Source organism: Pezoporus flaviventris, unplaced genomic scaffold, assembly GCF_033815535.1.
Source record: "Pezoporus flaviventris isolate CSIRO_AGI_PZ_B2104156 unplaced genomic scaffold, CSIRO_AGI_Pfla_v1 ptg000037l, whole genome shotgun sequence".
In the NCBI taxonomy this organism is placed as follows: domain Eukaryota; kingdom Metazoa; phylum Chordata; class Aves; order Psittaciformes; family Psittacidae; genus Pezoporus; species Pezoporus flaviventris.
The window spans coordinates 1579385-1598272 of NW_026892585.1; the positions used below are offsets into that span (position 1 = coordinate 1579385).

Consider the following 18888-nt stretch of genomic DNA (forward strand, 5'->3'; position numbering starts at 1 on the left):
TCAGGCACTTAAATAGAAAATAAAGCAGTAACATTTAACATAGGTATTGTGAGAGCTCTTCTGTAAGGCCAGAACATCTTCTATGAAGCACTCAGGACATTAACTGCCCCACAGAACCAAGGGACTCATGTCAAGGGCTAAAGGAACTGGGGGGGGTCCCTCACTAGACGAGCATGTTTAAAAGAACCAACCTAAACCAGACTGAAAGATGGTTTGTAAGTATTTGGTAGAAGCCATTAAGCACAAACTGATATTCTTCATTACCTAATGCAAAATGTAGTGCAAGATTATTAATCCCTTGAGAAGATGGGTCCAAAAGAAAATATTCCATGTGCTTTCATTTACAAGATGATTTTTTCCTTCCCCCTACACACACATAAAAAGTTTCTCCACTAGTACCAAGCTCCCTGAGGGAATACATTGATTTTTCAAGGGAAAAAAGCAATCATTAGAAACGTAATCTGAAAAGCTCCAACAATCAATAGTTGCCCTGTTCTGAGCCACAGCACATTTCTCAGCAATGTTTCTTTGGAAAATGTGGGTTAGACCAACCTGGCACTGGGTCCTGTCGGAGGGACCCTGATCTCCCTTCTTTGAAGTAGGATCTGGAGATGAGATAACCATTCCTTTAAAACAGTCATGAACATATTTTAGCCCAATACACTTCAAAGCGACAGGAAAATTCTACCTGCAAGACGCCACCTAACAACATTTAAATGGTTAATTACAGATTCTGTCACAAAAACACAGAGTCAGGGAAAAGCTGGAAGCTCAGTCATAAGGCTAACCGCTTGGGAAGTTCCTCTATGCTCTGCAAGTCAAGAGGCAAATGACAGAATCTACAGACACACCAACCACATCCTTACTGCAATGAGAATGCCAAGTGTTTAAACCATTCTTCAGTAATTTATTTCGTTTACTGACGATTTACAAGGCCTTGATTATTAGACAAAATAAGCATTTTTAACTAACCCCCCCCCAAAAATACAAGCCAATAGGGTATAGAAGGAAATGCTATATGGTTCCCTAGAATACAGCACACCCAGTGCACGCACTGCTTCATTTTTCTCATCTGAACCCATTTGTTACTTACAGGACTTTTGAAGACAAGTATTTTGGTCTAGCCAACAGGTAGTGTACAGTTTCAGACCACGGAATTAGGCTCTAATTCTGATATTAGTCTACAGTCTAAATCACTGCAGCAGATCTTTCAGGGTGTTTAGTGTAACCAAGAAGTGATCAAGTATTTTTGAGCAGTTAACAATGAACAGGAATTACAGACTGCATACAGTTCAGTATGGTACAGGAACTGAAGCTAAAAGTTTTAGTATGCTTATTGCCAATTTTTCTCCAATTTTAACAAGCAGAGCTTCTTTGCAGATACATTATTGCTGAGGGTAATAAGGCTGTTGAGGAAATAGGTATCCAGGTTGTTGAGGTGTTGGATATGGTGCTTGTCCAGGGTTTTGATAGACAGGTGAAGGAGCATATGGCAGATTATACTGACCATACATGTATGGATTATAGCCCATTGGCATTGGCATCTGGCAATACCTGTGGGGAGAGGGAAGCCTACTTTAGTTACAACACACTGATAATCTTAATTTGCAAAAGACAACTCATGAATAGGTACAAGAACACAATCACTGCAAACGCTTTCCTTCAATCTTTCTCTCTGTGCAGCAGAACTTGTGGTAACTTTCAACGTTCAAACATGAAACAAGTTATAACACATGAAGCAGAAATGCAGGCAGGAGGTGGAGTAAAAGCAACCTGCAGGATTTAGAACTGATCTAAATTGATTATCTCATGTTTAACATCACTGTGTATATTTTAACATTTGCTGAGCCTGCTGCTGAAGGAGAGCATCTGCCTTCAAGTGCTCATCCTGACTCCAGAAAGATGGAAAAAGGCATCAGAAGACAGCACACCAAGCTGGAATATTTTCTGTATTTTTCATCATCTTCCATGAAAAAACAAGATTTGAAAAATGAGATATGCCAACACTTTTGAGATAAAAAACACCAACTGATTATGCAAGGGCTGGCAATAGTCCCCAAAGCACAGTTAAGGAGCTGCAGTCCCGTCTCCCTTTCCCTTTAAAAAAGCCAAGCAACAGAAACTAAGTTTTCGAACCCTTCCCACAAATGGTACCAGCAAATGATTCCAGCAAGAATGATACGACTGAAACTAAAAAGATCACCTTGCCCCTAACACTAAACACGTCTTCAGCTGTAACACTAAAGGATTTTGAAACAGCACATGCAACAAACAAGTGCTTTTAGATAACAGAGTAACAAAGAACTACTTAACTACTCCCATAGCTTACCCTGGGTAACCTGGATAAGTTGGGTAAGGAGGTCCCTGTGCCTGTGATGGTGCAGTGCTTGCTGCAGGTGCGCTGGCTCCTGGAGCAGGAGGAGCAGCAGGAGCAGCAGCAGGAGCAGGAGCTGTTCCAGAGGGTGCTGATGTAGAAGAGGAACCGCTTGCTGCAGAAATTACTGGTGGTGGTGGCCGTGCTGGTGGCTGTGGTTTAGTCCCCTAACAAGAGAAAAAGGATTAGGCTGATGCTTCCTTCTGGAAGCCGCCTTGGAATCAAAAGCTGTGTGTATATGGTCAGTTGATTTTTATTTCCATTTTCATTTTAAGCAGACATTCTATTATCTCTATAAACTAAATATAATGTGAAGCATCTAAAAACTCACAAGCTTTCCATTTCAAATCTGCAAATTATAAACATCAATAGCGCATAATACATCTCTCTGCACCTTTGGAGTTTGCCTTCTATTTCCCCTCAATGCATTTCCAAGTACATTAAATATTAAGGTGTGATATACACGAGTTACAGATCAGTTTGGAGTTCCACAGTATTTTCAAGCCCCTAATTCTGTAGTGTGTATTTACCACCATGGTTCTGGGTGCTGGGGTAGGAGCTGACGATGCTGCAGGCTTGCTTCCTCCAGCTGATGTGGTCTGATAGGTAGGCAGAGGAATAGAGGGAGCACTGGGTTCCCTGGCAATGCTTTGCTGCAAATCTCTATTAAAAAACAAACAAGCAAACATACAGCTTAGTTTAAGAATTGGCTGTCATACACTTCAGCAAGCTAAGCTATAAAGAGGCAACAGGGTAAATCCAATACTTAAAGCATGATCACTGAGGTAGCTCAAACTGAATTTGGAGTCCAAATCGCTTCACTGGAAACAATCCTCTAGCCAACCCTCTGATTAACTGGTACATCTATTTCCTAAGAATGTCTTTATGTTCCAACTCAATACTAGGTATAGATCACGGAATTAGCCAAAAGCTTTGGGATCAGAAATCACAGAACAGTCAAAACATTCAGCAGCTTGGAAGCCTTCCTGTGAACCTAAGGAAACCTCAAGGCTACAGAATGGAATACAAGTAAATGTCAGGGATTTTAACATGTGAAAAGATGCTCAAATACAGAAGCAAAGCAATGCCACATTGCTTAGAGATTGTTCTAAATTAAATAATATGGCATGCAAATACAATACATCTAATAGAATTGATAAAAGAAGTCTGCTAGATAGTCTACAATGTCATTTACACTTGTGTAAGCACAACTACCAAAAAAAACCCTGGCAAAAACGTGACTGCTTCAGCAAATAAGCTTTCAAGTTCTCTATTCTGTTACCTCTAGTGCTGGAATTAGCCTTACTTGGGTAAGGCACAAGGAGGCTTTGGTGTCATGGGGCACCACAAGCTGCCATTCAACAGCATCATTTTACAGGCAGCTTGCCATGAAAGCTTTAAGGCAGCAGTTCTAAGCTACATATTCAGTGTAGTGCATTCCTCAGCGCAAGGAGTCAGTATTTGAGACTGGGCAGGTTCTCCACAGAGACATTAGGAACCATTGAAAATTCCAGGCAATTTTGGGTAAAAGTGGTAGGGGAACAGCATGTACCAGCTAGAACTTGACACCTGAAACAGAAGATGGGGGAAACCAGCAAAGGCACAGCTGAGGTAGCAACTACAAACTAAGAAAACCTGAACATCTCAGAATATGACCTAAGGAACAGAAGTAATGGTTTTCTTCTTCAAATCACACTGCAAAGACCAATAGCTTACAGAACAGCAGTACCGTCCAGAGTGAAATAAACTGAACCACAAAGTGACTAAACACATTAATACTAACACACTATTAAAACTGATCATCCAATTATGATCAACCATTATGTGGGGAAACAAAACCTCTCTAGTTCTAAATAAGAAACCATCTAAACAACTTCACTTTTACTAAGTGAAGATGTAGCTCAGTCAGTATTTTTATTGTGGGGATGTGGAAAAGGGACAAAACCACACCTTTACTCAGATTTTGGGTTGGTGCACTGAGAAATAAATGTTTGTAGACGTATATTACAAATATCCCAAATCTGATCATTGCCCCCAACCGTGACAGGGTTTCATGTAGTGAACTGTTAAGCACGTGAGGCAGTAAAAGATAGCATGCCAAAGCTCAGCTCAATGCTAGACCAACACTAAACCCACAGCTTTAACACTGAACATTAACGTATGAGAATGTGAGATATTCAGACCACAGCCTTGGTTAGGCAGCCTACAGATCCCAAATTCCATGAGCATATGAAGTGGAAGGGATTGTATACAGTTACAAGCACTGTGCCCAACTGAAAAGGAACAGTTCTACAAAGAATGAAGTCAGGAAAGAAAACCTAAGGGCTGAGCATCTCATTGACAATATGGTTCATGCACACAACTGCAGTTTCACCAGCTGAAACTACAACAGCAACCAGCCCTGCTTAGAAAAGGCTACATGCTCTGCTAAAGAACACTGATTAACAGGTAGCTTTTCAGTTATGCTTTCCTCTTGAGAGCCTATAAATGACAGCTGAAGCATACTATCCCTAGCCTGATCATGTGTGTGAGACAAAAGCAACACTTTCCTTCCCATGAAGGACAAAATACACCAGCAGCGTAGGCAACCCACGTATCTAACCAATGATACAGTATGAGATCAGAGCAGACTACACAGCAGAAGTAGAACACCAACACTGCTCCTCCCCACCACACTGGGCACATGGAAGGCAATCACACGCTGCAGCATTTATCTCATTTCTCAAACCATAAGCAAGGTGCAGAGACCAGAAGTTCCTCAAAGGAGAGAGTAAAATAAAATTATTAACAAATAGATGCCAAAAAGAACTAAGAGTGAAATCACGGTCAGATGAAACAGATTCATGCAAAACTGTACACAGGAACAGCACAGACTCCAAAGTATTCCATTTATTTCTCCTATCACTTTCCCAGTTTATCAGATGAGGGGAGAGTGGGGCTAGCATTAAGGCAAAGGGTGACAGTCTTACGCACCTCTTCTCCCTTTCTCGTTTCATCAAGTACCACAAGAAACACACCCCCAAAGATTAACTTCCAATAAATACTTAATGTTTCTTAGAATGCTTAAACAAAACACTGAAATCTTACTTGAGCAGTTCGTCTCTTTCAGTCTTGCGAGCAAAGACAATGTCACTGCATTTGTTTTGGAATTTCAGCAGGATTTCTGTCAGCTCATTGTAAAACTAGTGAAGAGAAAAGACCCAACAAGAGCATGCTCAATCAATACCCTTGCATGTTTCTACATATCAATCCAGTTATAGGCTTTGCATTATTACAGTGCCCAAAACCTGTCATTCCAGTTTGCTAGTGCCTTTTAGTCTGCCTCTCAAAACCAAGCATCAGTCAGCTGTTGCCCATCCCTGTAATACCAGATCATTTTGTGGGGTTCTTATACATGGGGGTTTGTGTACAAAGGTAAGAGTTTAAGGCAACTAGAAAATGTATTCAAACCAGAATAAAACTAGATCACATCTAGTGATTAACAACTTTTAAAGGGTACTTTTTCCTTTTCATTTTCTTGCCTTCAGTCATTTCCATGCATTTCATTTGTACAGACGTTTCAGTTTTATTTCCCTCTAGTGAGCTATCAACAAACCAGCAAAAAGTACTTAATACAGAAGCAGTAAGACACCCTTCCAGATGCTCCCATCAATAAAAGCAAGCTAAATAAAGCTCTCCTCATCTTTCCTCACATATGCACAGCAGTATATAAACCAAAATTTGATAAGGTGATTAAATACCATGGGAGAACAAATGAAAGAATTCCTTAGATAACATGGCTCATCTGGGCAACTTCAGCATCGTTTACTCAGCTGTAATTAACAACTCTTTCTATTTTAAATATAAGTCAGTAATTAGAAAAGCTTACTTTTCAGATAGGAACAAAGCAGCATTTCACAGCTGTCAAAACAACCAAAACTCAAGCAACTCCCTGTATTCGCATCAGCAGTGAACTCCTCAAAAGCGTACCTCATTCTAGCATGCCTGCAAAGTTTATCCATGTCTCACCGGGTAAGTAAATCACCCTTAAGCACTACTGTACCTTTGTGCCTTCTTTCAGATTGGCAACAAGTTCCACGAAGTTGTCGTTTGCCACAGCCAAGTTCTTCAAAACTTCTTCTCTTAAATTGGATTCATTGTTTGATTGTTTCATCTTTGAGAAATCCTGATGTGCATTCTTAAAAGAAGGGAAAATAATAAGCAGTGAAAATAATGCAAGCTGGTTTGGTGCTAGATTCTACATATTTTGGTGTCCTTGCTTCTATCCCCTTTTCCCAATACCTGCCTTTAGAATCATAGAATTGTTAGGGTTGGAAAAGACTTTAAGATCATCCAGCTCCAACCCCCCTGCCATGGGCAGAGACACCTCACACTAAACCATGTCACCTTTCTTCACCTTCCATCCACACACTGTGCTTCCTGACACTTGCCATCTGCCACACACAGTGGCTATTTCAGAGCTATATAGTGGCATTAGCTATCAGTTAAGTATCAGTCTCTTGTGGGCCACTTTCAAGTCATTCTCAAGCAGACTTTCTCTCATACTCATTAGGCTCTCTTCTCTACCACTCTCCATTGATAGTCACAAAACCACGCTTGAAGTTAGTAGTTTTAGGAAGTGCTACCTCAAGTTTGGTTGACATTGGCAAGTTATTAAAAGGACAGGAAGTGGAAAACATCCAGAAGGATCACCTACCTACATGGCATTTCTTTAGGGAAAAGAAACAAACAAGCTAATTTAAGAAGACTATTTCAGCTGCCAGAAGCAGCCACACTTGAACTCTAGGACATTCAAACATCAAAGTAACATCCATCAAGATTTTAAAAGTTTATCATGTTAAAAGATATCTGAATACAAAATCCTTGATAGACATGAGCCATACGGTCATTTGGAAACAGTTTTTCCCCTTGCAATCCAAGTTGCAGTCAGAAGCTGTAAGTAATCCTGTGCATAAACAGGCCCAAGCACCAGGAGTTCCTCTTTTGCCAGATGTTTCAGACACTTGACTCCAGTGTTACTGACAAATTCAGGCTGAATTTACAAAAAACTTCTATTTTCACCTGGATGAGCTTTGCACATGCTAGAAGTCAATCATGTTGTAAATATCAATTAGAAGCAAACCAAAATGTACTTCTGAGACCCAAAATGTCTTCTAGTAGACAGGCCTCCTGTTAGAATCACAGAATGGTTTGGGTTGGAAAGGACTTTAAGATCATCCAGTTCCAACCCCCCTGCCAGAGGCAGGGACACCTCACACTAAACCATCTCAGCCAAGGCTCTCTCCAATCTGGCCTTGAACACCGCCAGGGATGGAGCATTCACAACCTCCCTGGGCAACCCATTCCAGTTATCCCAGAAAGAAGTATTAAGATTGGATGAGAGGGAGAAAAAAAAAAAAAAAAGATCAAAACAAACCTAAAAAAAACCCCTCTTAATACACCAGGCAAGCTTCTTTCAAGGGCCAAAGAAAAAATGCAGAATTGGGGAAGAAAAGGTCCAAGAGAATTGACACTACAGAGCTCTGGATGAGTCTGCTGGAAATTTATGTTCATTTCCAGTGAACACAAAGCCACCCCTGTATCTTTCAGTGATCAGACAGGTAAAGGAGTATCAACTGGCCTATGACAACAAAAGAAGAGAAAGCAAAGTGAGATTTCTGTAGTACTGGAGAAGTAATCATTGCTCCTTAGTTTAAGAGTCAGGAGGACATACAACATGCTGTACCTGAATATTTTTGAGAAGTTCTTCCTGCTTCTTTAGGGACTCTTGCACTTTCTGTGTGTAACTCCCATAAATTCTGTCCAACTCAGTCACAGAGATTGCCTCCTCATTTATAGCACCATCCTGTGCAAGCGCCGTCAGGAATTTGCTTGTCATGTCAAAGTTTACGGATTTCAGGTCATTTTCCAGTTGTTCTCTCTCCTTCTTAACTTCATCCAGATTGACCAGCAAAGTTCTTAAGACATTAACAACCTAGGCAACGAAAGTTGTCAGAAGTTAGCACATTCGGAGGAATCACTGCAGAAGTGTACTCTATTACTTGCTCCCATCTTGCACTCCTCACTGACACTGCCAACAGTACTGCATGTGCCTTTGTTTATAGGTGTTTAAGGTGACAAACCAGGACAAAATGCAATGGAACAAAGATCTTCAAGCACTTCTCAAGCTATATTCTTTTCTAAAGATTTGCTTTCACTAATAACACTGAGTGACTATGAAGATTTTGAAATCTTCTTTAAATTGATCAGACACCTTCAGTAGGATATTCTAAAAAGAGCAAACCCACTGACTTCAAATCACTCCTTCAGAAAAGTAATTGTACTGCTGAGACATGACTTTCTTAGAAAGCAAACTGGTGTAATTGCCTAACAATTTAAAATGCTAGCCCATGTCTTTTACATTGCCTGCCTGCCCCAAGACCTGAGCACTACACCCCACCACCCTACTTCAAAATATGCATCAGGAATTGCTCCTTTTATAACAGATCTACAGTCCTGCTGTCCACAGTGACTGAACTTGCATGCACTAAGTGTTACAAAACACACTTAAGTAAATTCCAGATGTTAGTCACCTCCTGTATCAATTGTGACAGAAACAAGGGCAGCTAAGCGTCAGCATCCACACCAATTCGTGCAAGTTTACATAGATAAATAGCACTTCCATTCCTAAGGACAAATTTCAATGCTTTACCTCACTTCCTTGTAATGTTTTTGCTGGGTTGGCAGAAGGAATGGCTGCATTGAGTTCTGCCTCAGGCTTACAGAGAAGGGCAATGGTGTCCCGGTGAGACTGATAGCGCTCTCTAACTTGGCCATCTGCTTGCACAGCTTTATTCAAGATATTGTGGTAGTTTGCTCCCTCTGGTGGTAGGAGAGGAAGAAAACGCAACAGTGGTTAGGCGATTTCAAACCTTGCTTCATCCAAGACTTGCACCAGAGCAGTTTTCATGCTTTTCAGAGTCTCCATACATTTCTATGAGCCTGCACATCATGAAGTTAAGACTTATAAGTAAACTTAAGCTTCCAAGTTATCGTTTAAATAGTGCACAAAATAGGCACCGATATTAATTCTCCACAGAAGCACGTGGAAGTAATTGAACAAACACTAGGTTTGAGCTACTCCCCAGATGTAAATCCCCATAACTCTGCAAAAACTAAGGTGGCAGTATCAGTCCCTTGTTAACTTCAAGCCAACACACACTAAGCACACCAAAACCATGCTCTAGTGATGGCTCTAAGTACACTGAAGTATTTAAGAGGTAGTTCAACCAGATTCTTGGGAGGATGGATGTTTTCCACCACACACGCTTTCTGAAATTTCACCATGCACACACACTGCACAGGTGCACAAGCAGCAGGGAATTTTCTGCCTGCACATCATCTCTCCACTTCAAATAATGCTCCCAACTGCAATAAGGGTGTTTTGGCACATTTCAGACAATCATAGAATAGTTTGGGTTGGAAAGGACCTGAAGATCATACAGTTACAACCCCCCTGCCATGGGCAGGGACACCTCACACTAAACCATGCCACCCAAGGCTCTGTTCAACCTGGTCCTGAACACTGCCAGGGATGGAGCATTCACAACTTCCTTGGGCAACCCATTCCAGTGCCTCAGCACCCTAACAGGAAAGAATTTCCTCCTCATATCCAATCTAAACTTCTCCTGTTTAAGTTTTAACCCATCACCCCTTGTCCTATCACTACAGCCCCTAATGAAGAGTCCCTCCCCAGCATCCCTATAGGCCCCCTTCAGACACTGGAAGCTGCTCTGAGGTCTCCACACAGGCTTCTCTTCTCCAGGCTGAACAGCCCCAACTTCCTCAGCCTGTCTTCATATGGGAGGTGCTCCAGCCCCTGATCATCCTCGTGGCCTCCTCTGGACTTGTTCCAACAGTTCCATGTCCTTTTTACATTGAGGACACTAGAACTGTACACAACGCTCCAAGTGAGGGCTCACGAGAGCAGAGCAGAGGGGCAGGATCACCTCCATGACCTGCTGGTCACGCTCCTTTTGATGCAGCCCAGGGTATGGTTGGTTCCCAGGCTGCAAGCGCACACTGAAGCCGGCTCATGTTCATTTTCTCATCAACCAACACCCCCAAGTCCTTCTCCTTGGGCTGCTCTGAATCTCTTCTCTGCCCAACCTGTAGCTGTGCCTGGGACTGCTCCGACCCAGGTATAGGACCTTGCACTTGGCATGGTTGAACTTCATAAGGCTGGCATGTGCCCACCTCACAAGCGTGTCACGGTCCCTCTGGATGCCATCCCTTCCCTACAGTGTATCAACTGAACCACACATTTGTATCTTTACAAGTATTTACCAAACTACTTTAATTTACACAATGAGAATGGCCATTTTCAGAGCATCCCCAGAATCCAAAGCATGACCTTTACCTGCCCGTAAAGGCTTATAGAGCTCATTGGATGGAGTTCTCTGCCAGCGCTCTTTGAATTTTGTTCGCAGGTCATTGTCTGTTGCTTCTTCTTCATCTAATAATCTTAGTGACTACAAGAGAAAAAGGTTACATGCATTATACACCGTTCTAAACATCAAACACGTAGTGTTGAATACATGAAGAATGTTTATACACCCTTCACAAATATAATTTGCTAAACAAAAACTAGGCCTGAACGGCACAAATCACGCACATCTCTCCAGAATGCTTCCCTCCCCAGCCCAACACTCTGAGAAACAAAACACTTGCAAAGGAACAGGCACATGTGACAGCACAGTTTTTGTACCGACTAAAAACTTGTATGACATGTTTTTAAAGTGCTAGTAAAGTTACAGGCATTTTGGTTAATTTCCTATTGCCACTTGAAGAGGAAAGAAGTTCGGTGGTGGTGGTTTTTAGCAACATTTTAGTGTTAGCAGTTGCTGAGCTCACTTACTTCATCTAAAATTTCTTTATTCCTTTGTAGCAGTTCAGGCAGATCTTTGATCAGCTGATCAACAGTCTGAATTCCTCCCTGCTCAATCACAGACTTCGACTTGGTCAAAATAGACTGAGGCACAGTATCCCCAGACACATCTTCGATAGCAGCAGGAAGATTGAGGGAAGCCAACACACTGAAAAAGTCAACACGTTAAACAACAGCTTGTCTGTAGCTGCATCCTGTAAATAACACTGCCGTCCAAACAACCACTCAGTCAACTAGAATGGAAACAGAGCATAATGTACTCCTGGACAGAAATCTCAGACTGAAAACTCTGAATTATTCCTAGTGTATACCTCACCAAAAACACGTTTCAAAGCTCTTAAAAAGCTAAACAAGCCCTAGTCTTTTAGCACTTACAAAAACATAGCAAATGTTTTTAGCAGTAACTATCTGGTAGATAACCAAATGCCTTGAGTTACATTCTTATCTTTCAGCTTGATACGATTTTTTATGATTATTTATTGTAAAGAACAATTTCTTCTTTCTTTTTGGGGGGAATATAATTTATTGAGTCACTAGTACAATCAAAGCTGGAATGTGAAATTCCTTCAAATTAATGGTACTGGAGCTTTTTCTGAGCAAGGGTCAGACTCTCAAAAATAAGGGAAGATTGAAGAAAATGAAAAACAATTTGTTCTTGATAAGCTTTCAGTCTGCAGAAAAGTAGTTCTAAATACCCCTCTATGGCTTAAATTTGCAGGCTACCATACAGTTATACAAAACTGCTGCTGTAATCTGGATGTCTGCAGGCTGCAAGGCAACTGATGTTCATAGGCTGCTCCACAGCTCCTCTGGAGAAACTTCACAAGAAGCCATACTTACCCATTTGCCAGGTTTGTGGCTTCTCTCATCTGGGCTATTAACCTGTTCACCAGATCTGCCTTCCTCTGGTTATAAACACTCACAGATTGCTGAACTTGCAATGGAACCATCTTCTCAAACAGGTCTGCAATTCAAGTAGTATAAATTACTCAAGTTGCACTGTGAAGGTAAAAGGACACAGACATCTTCACAGCTCTGTTACTCAGGCTGCTGAACAGAGACTGATCTGAACAGCTTAAGATACTCTCCCACACCCCAGGGTGTCTTAAAAATACCCATTTATTTCTACAGGTGCTTAGGTTAGATTTCAGTTTTTAAGACTGAAATTAAGTTAGAAATAACTTAAAGGCATGGTATTTAAAACAACTGTAGGATTACAAATCCTATTATTCTTAAGGCTTCATTTTTAATTTTGCTTCTTCAAAGGACAAAGCTTAGAACAGGAAGGGAGGATCACTTTTCAGAACTCCCCTGTACAGCCAACAAACTAACACTATTTCAGCCTCATAGAAAGCCAGCAGCTAGGTTTGTTAAGGTGGTACAATTTGATACCTTTCCCTTGTATTAGTGCTCTTTCTGAAATTAAAAGGCTGGTTTAATATACAAAATACAGTTGATGAGAAAATATGAGAAAAATAAGAGAAGAACACATTGCAGATAATGATCTTTGAGCTGTGGTTTATTCTTCCATCACCAAGTAGTGGAACACCAAACTGGAAAAGACAAACCACACTCTCAAAATCACTACTGTACGCTCAATAGCATCCCAAAATAGATGTTGACCCCGTCATGGTACAAATGAACGCTGGTGGTGGTACCCGGGTGTCACGAGGTGACAGTGACCCTGTGCACTCTACACACTTCACTCACCAGTGAATTTCTGACTGAGCGGAACAACAACTGGAGTGGACTTTACAAGACTGGCTTTTCCAATGGACTCCAAATCTTTCAGGTCAGGAACCCGGTCATGGTAAATGAAGTCATTGTCTTTCTTGGCGGCTGTAAGCGCACGGTTGATTTTGTCAACCAGATCTTTCACATTTATATATTCATCATAACGAGACGCCACCGTCTTCACTAAGTCTGCTGCATGCTGAAAGAGATTTTTAAATACAGTTACAATTAAAATAACTTTGCTTTTTCCTTTCATCTATGCTTGGGAAAACAGCTGAGCTTCCCAGATAGCCACAGAAAAATCATGGTCACAAGTTAATTTACTATAGAGCTTAACAATAATAGTGAATTTGATACCTGTCATGGGTGAACACTAAAAAACAAATTAGATATTAATGTTCTATTACAGTGAAGTCCTAGGAGATCCGCAAAGCAGAGTTAAACTCAAGAACAAACAACAGGTACACCTACATCTATCACCCAGTAATACAGCCATAATGTAACTGCTATTAGAAGCTCATATAGGCACCTCATGGTCAGGTAAGCATACAAAATAAACCATGTTTAAGGTTTCACTGTGCACCAAGTCAATACATGCATAGTGGTAACTTTCAAAGTGTCAACAGGACAGTTTTCTGCAAGCCTCCCAGCTCTCTGCCTATCAGTAAACAGATACTGCACACAGATCCTACAAGGTCAGCTGAAACAGCACTTCATCTTTACTTGATTTCCCCACAAAGCATTTGAACAAAACAGTTATTTTTAGCTATTTTTCCCCGTTGTACTTAAGACAAGACATTACTCATTACAACATCTATAGCCAAGTTCCTCTAGAAACCAGATAGAGAGGCAGAAATCTATGAAGCCTAAAAATACAACTGTTTTATGCTTTTCAAAACTGTCCCAGATTTAAATCAGGATTGCAGGAAAGGAGTTAGGTTTAACCAAGCAGACTTCTAATGTTATGGGGACTTAAGAAAATGTATTTTAAAATCTGTTATATTAGCTATACTGAGGTAAGAAGCCTCTGCAAATGTAAAGACGAAGACTTAACGTGTCAAGCAGTATCAAACTGCCCAAAAATCATTAAAACCCATCTTTACAAAGGCTGCAGACACACCTCTCCTCTTTTTAGCTGCTAATGATTAAATTCATGTGAAAAACATGCTTTGCAGTTTTTGAGTACGGCTCATGCTTGGTTATTTGGATTTCAGTACTCTGAGCCAGCTTTTCAGGATTTAAAGTCTTCCCATAGTATTCAGAGCAGAAAAATCCATTACCCACCTGTAACCTCCCAATTTCTTCACCAAATTTCTTCTGCTGCTTTGCCAGGATAGACTGATGATACTCTGCATTGGCCTGCATAATGCAGTGCTTTGCAGCCAGAACAGGAAACACCTCCTGGAAATAAAAATACTGACCAGGGGAAAGTCCAACCACATTAACCACCACAGACAACATGGGATGCAGGAAGAAAAAGGAAGAAGAAAAGGAAATTAGAATCACCCAATTAATGGTTTAGATAGGTTAAAATGTTAGAGGTAAATGTCAGAGGCCATGGGACTTTGCATGGATTGAATCCATTCTTTGTTTTTCCTTGGTTTGATCTGTTGTTGCAAAACTCTGGGTGTCCACTATCTCAGTTAAACTGTGATTTAAATTCAAGCCATGAAGTCACAACATTTACTTCAAAGATTAGAAATGCATGCATATATTAGAAAGGATAGTTGAAAGAACGCACCCAACTGCCCCTAAGAAAAAGCCAAGACACAATGGTTTGAGAAGGTGTGGGGAAGAATACAGTCCTTTGGGGGCTTCTGTTTGGTTTGGCTGTTGGGATTTTTAATTTAAGAAGGCAAATTCACTTAAAACAGCAGTAGATCTAGCAAGAAAGGAACTCTACAATTACAAAAGCAAGGAAGAAATAAAGAGCCCAAGTAACTGCTGACATGGAAAGCAACTTAGAAATCATTTTTACACTTATGTAAATGGACTTATCTTTGCAGGAGTAACAACCAAGACATGAAGAAAACATTATGATGCAGCCCACAGTACAGGCATGGTCTTTGATCAAGGATTTGGCCTTACTGTTTTATCTCTTAAATCCAGGTGCACTGGAAAACCACAGTGATGCTTTAAACACCTCAGTATAAAAAGACCTGCTTCTTCACAGATGTGCAAACTTGCAGCAACCCCAGAAATAAAAACAAATCAAAGAGGGTAAATGTGAAGGTGTGGGAGGCCTTACAACTGGAATCTGGCACATCGTATCAACCTCTATTTCATTTCACACTCCTGAACACTTAGCTGTTCTCAGAGCTGGTGTTAACTCGTGGAGCCAGCAAACCTTACTATATCCTTTCACATAATCAGTTGACGGATTACTTTGCACCTGGAACAGGGAGCAGATCTATGGCTTAGAATGGTCCACAACCAAAGACAAAGCAACGCCTTTATTATATCTTATTGCCTCTCAGAAATGAGTCCCTGCCCATGGCAGGGGTTTGGAGCTAGATGACCTTAAGGTCCTTTCCAATCCTAACTATTCTAGGATTCTATAAGACCTAAGCGAGAAATTGGCCCAATCCATAAAATGACACAGAATGCATGAGAGGAAATATGTGCACACATAAAATCATCTAGCAAGCTGCAGCCAAGCAAGATATCAACTTAACTTTAAAAAACACCCTCCCACCTCTCCAATACATCTGAAAAGCACTGACTGGCCGACAAAGGCATTTGTGCAAGGTATTGCTTAAGAATAAAAACACCTACTTTTACTTCAGCACAGTAGCCCTTACTCATACAGTTCCTAGCATTATCAAGATTCTATACCACATTAGAAACCCAAGGGAGTGGGGGAAACATTACCTGACTTTTTTTTCCCCTGAGGGAACAAAAATGCTTTCAGCAAATACTTTGGCAACTGTTTGACTAAGACTGCACATCAAGTTATAGGACCAAACATCAACCACTTCCATTTATCACTAGTAATAATATTTTCTGGTGTATTTTTAGTAAATCTAGTACATTTCATATCTTCTTTGTAACAAGAAAGACCTCTGCAATAGTTATCTTAAGAGTTTTGAAACCAGCTGCAAATCTGGAACAAGGGATGCTTCTTAGGGACATGCACGAAAAAGCACTACAGAAAACAACCTCCTCCTTAACTAGATACAGTTTTCCAGAGTCCAGGAATATCAAAAGTAAATAAATCTTTTACTTCTGTAACACTGCATAACAGATTTTGTTATTTTATGATTTGAATGTAACTGATACATTTGATACACTGAAAACTTGCTCATTTTTGTTATACAATACATATATACAGTGTGAAAAAAACATCCTTCTGCATCTTCCAAATCCAACAGCACTCAAATGAACACTCAGGACTAAACTGAAACACCTTACAAGTTCAAGACTGTTTTGGGGTGGAGAAAGAGAAGAAGGCAGGCAGAAGAACAGAGGACACACACACTGAATTCCAGTCATGCTTTTCATGAACAGGTAAGTGAACAGTACCACTGTATTCAGCTGTCAACATGAGAGCAAATGTCACAAACGCATTGAGACTAGAAGCCAGTTAAGTCCCATTAGGAAGTGTTAAGTTTGAAAAACAGGTTTAGTAAGGCATTAAGTGCTAAGAAGGCATCCCTAAACGTCATCATAAACATTTCAAGTTCACTTTAGATGAAATGTGTTGCAAATAAACACACTTCATGTAATAAGATTTTACTTAAACAAAAACCTAAAGCCCACACTTTCTTAGATTCTTCACTCTAGATTCTTTCTTAAGATTCTTCACAATTTCAAATTACAGGTTCAGTTCCCTTAAATTTAGCAATATGTCAGCTTTTCTTGAGGATACACTTCAAGTACACTGTAAACAGTTATTCACAAGAACAGCTCGTCCCAGATTATCGCCATCAGAGTTACTAACCTTGGGCAAAGTATCTTTATATTGACATTGTTTGTAAGCATCTCCATAGTAATCTGCAGCTTGATTAGCTAGTTTAGCTATGATACCATCTTTCATTTTATCTGGGGGAAAGGGAGAAAAATAATGATTACCATCAGGTTTTACAAGTGAGCAGGTAAATGACTTCAAACAGCAACAACCGCATTCTGACAGTACAGCTTGGCTTGATAACTCAAAAAGGTGGGATTCCATTCTTCTGTTGACATCCAGCAGCAGTTTCCAGATTTTCTATTTGCATCATGACACTGAAGGTTCAGGCAGTTGTACAGGAAAGCTCTGGGCAGCTGCTGACATAAATAACCACAGCTCCTCCAAGTGATATCCACTACTTCATCAGAGCTGCATGTGCCTAAAGGTGGCGGGTATTCCCTGCCTCACGTCCTCAGCCTGTTCCTGAAGCTAAAACTGCTAAAGCAGGAACATGCTGGCTCTATCTTTATCTCCTTTCATAATCACCTCTGGCCTGCACTAGCAATTCAGCCTTCCAAGAGAGGGCAGGCTATCAACACAAATGCCAGCCATCCACTCGAAATAGCAGCCCTTACAAACAAGCATCCTCCAGTTCAGGTGACTTTCACATACTGCCAGACTCATAACCATGGGGGGAAGGGGGGGAGGGAAGGAGGCACATGGGGAGATTAGGAAATCTGCAGAGTATGCTTAATTGCCAAAATTAAACCAAAAGAATTCCCAAGTGGTCATTCCTGCATACTCACACATCTATCTACAGCACTTCAAGCATGAGCTATGATTGAATCTATTTACCTTCTATGAGGTAAATGCCAGAAAGATCTTTTCACTGTGGAACAGGATTTAGATGACAGAGGAAGGAGTATGAGATTTAGCAAATCACTTCTTTGTTAAAATGTTTCTGTTCAGTGCACTAAATATTTAATAAAGCCAAATGAAATAAAACTTGAGTGTCCTTCTAGCCCCACCTAGTGTGTGGTAGCTGCATCCTCCTCCACAGAGCCTGAGCTTTAAGGAAAAGAAAAATATATTGCCATATTAACTACATTTCCTTTAACAAAGTAAATGTTAAAGGGGACTCATTTCTCCATGCAGACAGCTCCAAGTAGATCTTTTGTAATCAGATGCTTTAGTTTTACTCATATAACTTTAAAATATCACAGCTACAACACAAGCTTTAGGATGGAATAGCCATCACATGCAGACTTAAAGACACTTAAACATTAAGAAAGGCTCAGAAATTAAAGAACTGCTGTGTAGTCATGCAGTGGAGTTAGATTTCCCTGGCTAATTTGGGTTTTGCCAAACGCTTCAACTTGTGAATAAACTTCGGTTCTATCAGAAATACCACTATGCTAAATGGACTGTCTCGCACAAGAGCAACCAAAAGACTGCAACTAAGGTAAACAGTCAACACAGCAAGAAGCTAAATTTGAGTTTTGAGATGAAACTTGGAAGCATTTCCCCTTGAAAAACAGGCTGCTGACATTAATCACGCTGTCAAACATGATTCTTCACAAAACATCTTTCCTGCAAAGGGAAAGAACCTCTACGTGTGGCAACACCTACAGCCTCCATAGTCAGATGATTATCAACCTTACTGTCCTTCTAACACTGGCAAACCTGTGGTCCTGGGAGCAGACACAAAAATCTTGATTTCTCTGGGCACACATGGTTTGGAACCAGCTTTGCTTTGACTTTTTCATGTTTGGGTAAGAAGAATCCAGGTGACAGACAGATCTATTTCTCATGCAAAATGAGGTTAAGCACCTGCTTCTGCCCTGAAGAAAAGTTCCAGGCGTTTGTTACACGAATTTATTTCAAAGCAATGTCCAAATAGCCAGAGACTAAAATAGTACCAGCAGAGTGATAAAGAATATAAACTTAATTTATCAGTTGACTGGA

The 18888-nt window shown here is 40.6% G+C and overlaps 1 protein-coding gene across 4 annotated transcripts in view; it reads right to left on the reverse strand.

Moving 5' to 3' along the window:
• Positions 1-886: 886 nt before the first annotated feature.
• Positions 887-18888, reverse strand: part of PDCD6IP (programmed cell death 6 interacting protein) — a 30027-nt gene continuing 12025 nt past the window's right edge. The window contains exons 6-18 of one of the 4 annotated variants that reach the window (XM_061464437.1): positions 16975-17075; positions 14319-14435; positions 13011-13233; positions 12141-12264; positions 11271-11448; positions 10773-10884; positions 9066-9235; positions 8100-8348; positions 6417-6551; positions 5462-5556; positions 2908-3037; positions 2330-2541; positions 887-1554 (exon numbers count right to left, since the gene is read on the reverse strand). In XM_061464437.1, coding sequence (XP_061320421.1) covers positions 1386-1554; positions 2330-2541; positions 2908-3037; positions 5462-5556; positions 6417-6551; positions 8100-8348; positions 9066-9235; positions 10773-10884; positions 11271-11448; positions 12141-12264; positions 13011-13233; positions 14319-14435; positions 16975-17075 — 2015 coding nt within the window. In that variant the 3' untranslated portion in view covers positions 887-1385. Of the gene's footprint in view, positions 1555-2329; positions 2542-2904; positions 3038-5461; positions 5557-6416; positions 6552-8099; positions 8349-9065; positions 9236-10772; positions 10885-11270; positions 11449-12140; positions 12265-13010; positions 13234-14318; positions 14451-16974; positions 17076-18888 lie in introns of all 4 variants that reach the window. The other 3 variants (XM_061464435.1, XM_061464434.1, XM_061464433.1) reach the window with 3 other exon arrangements.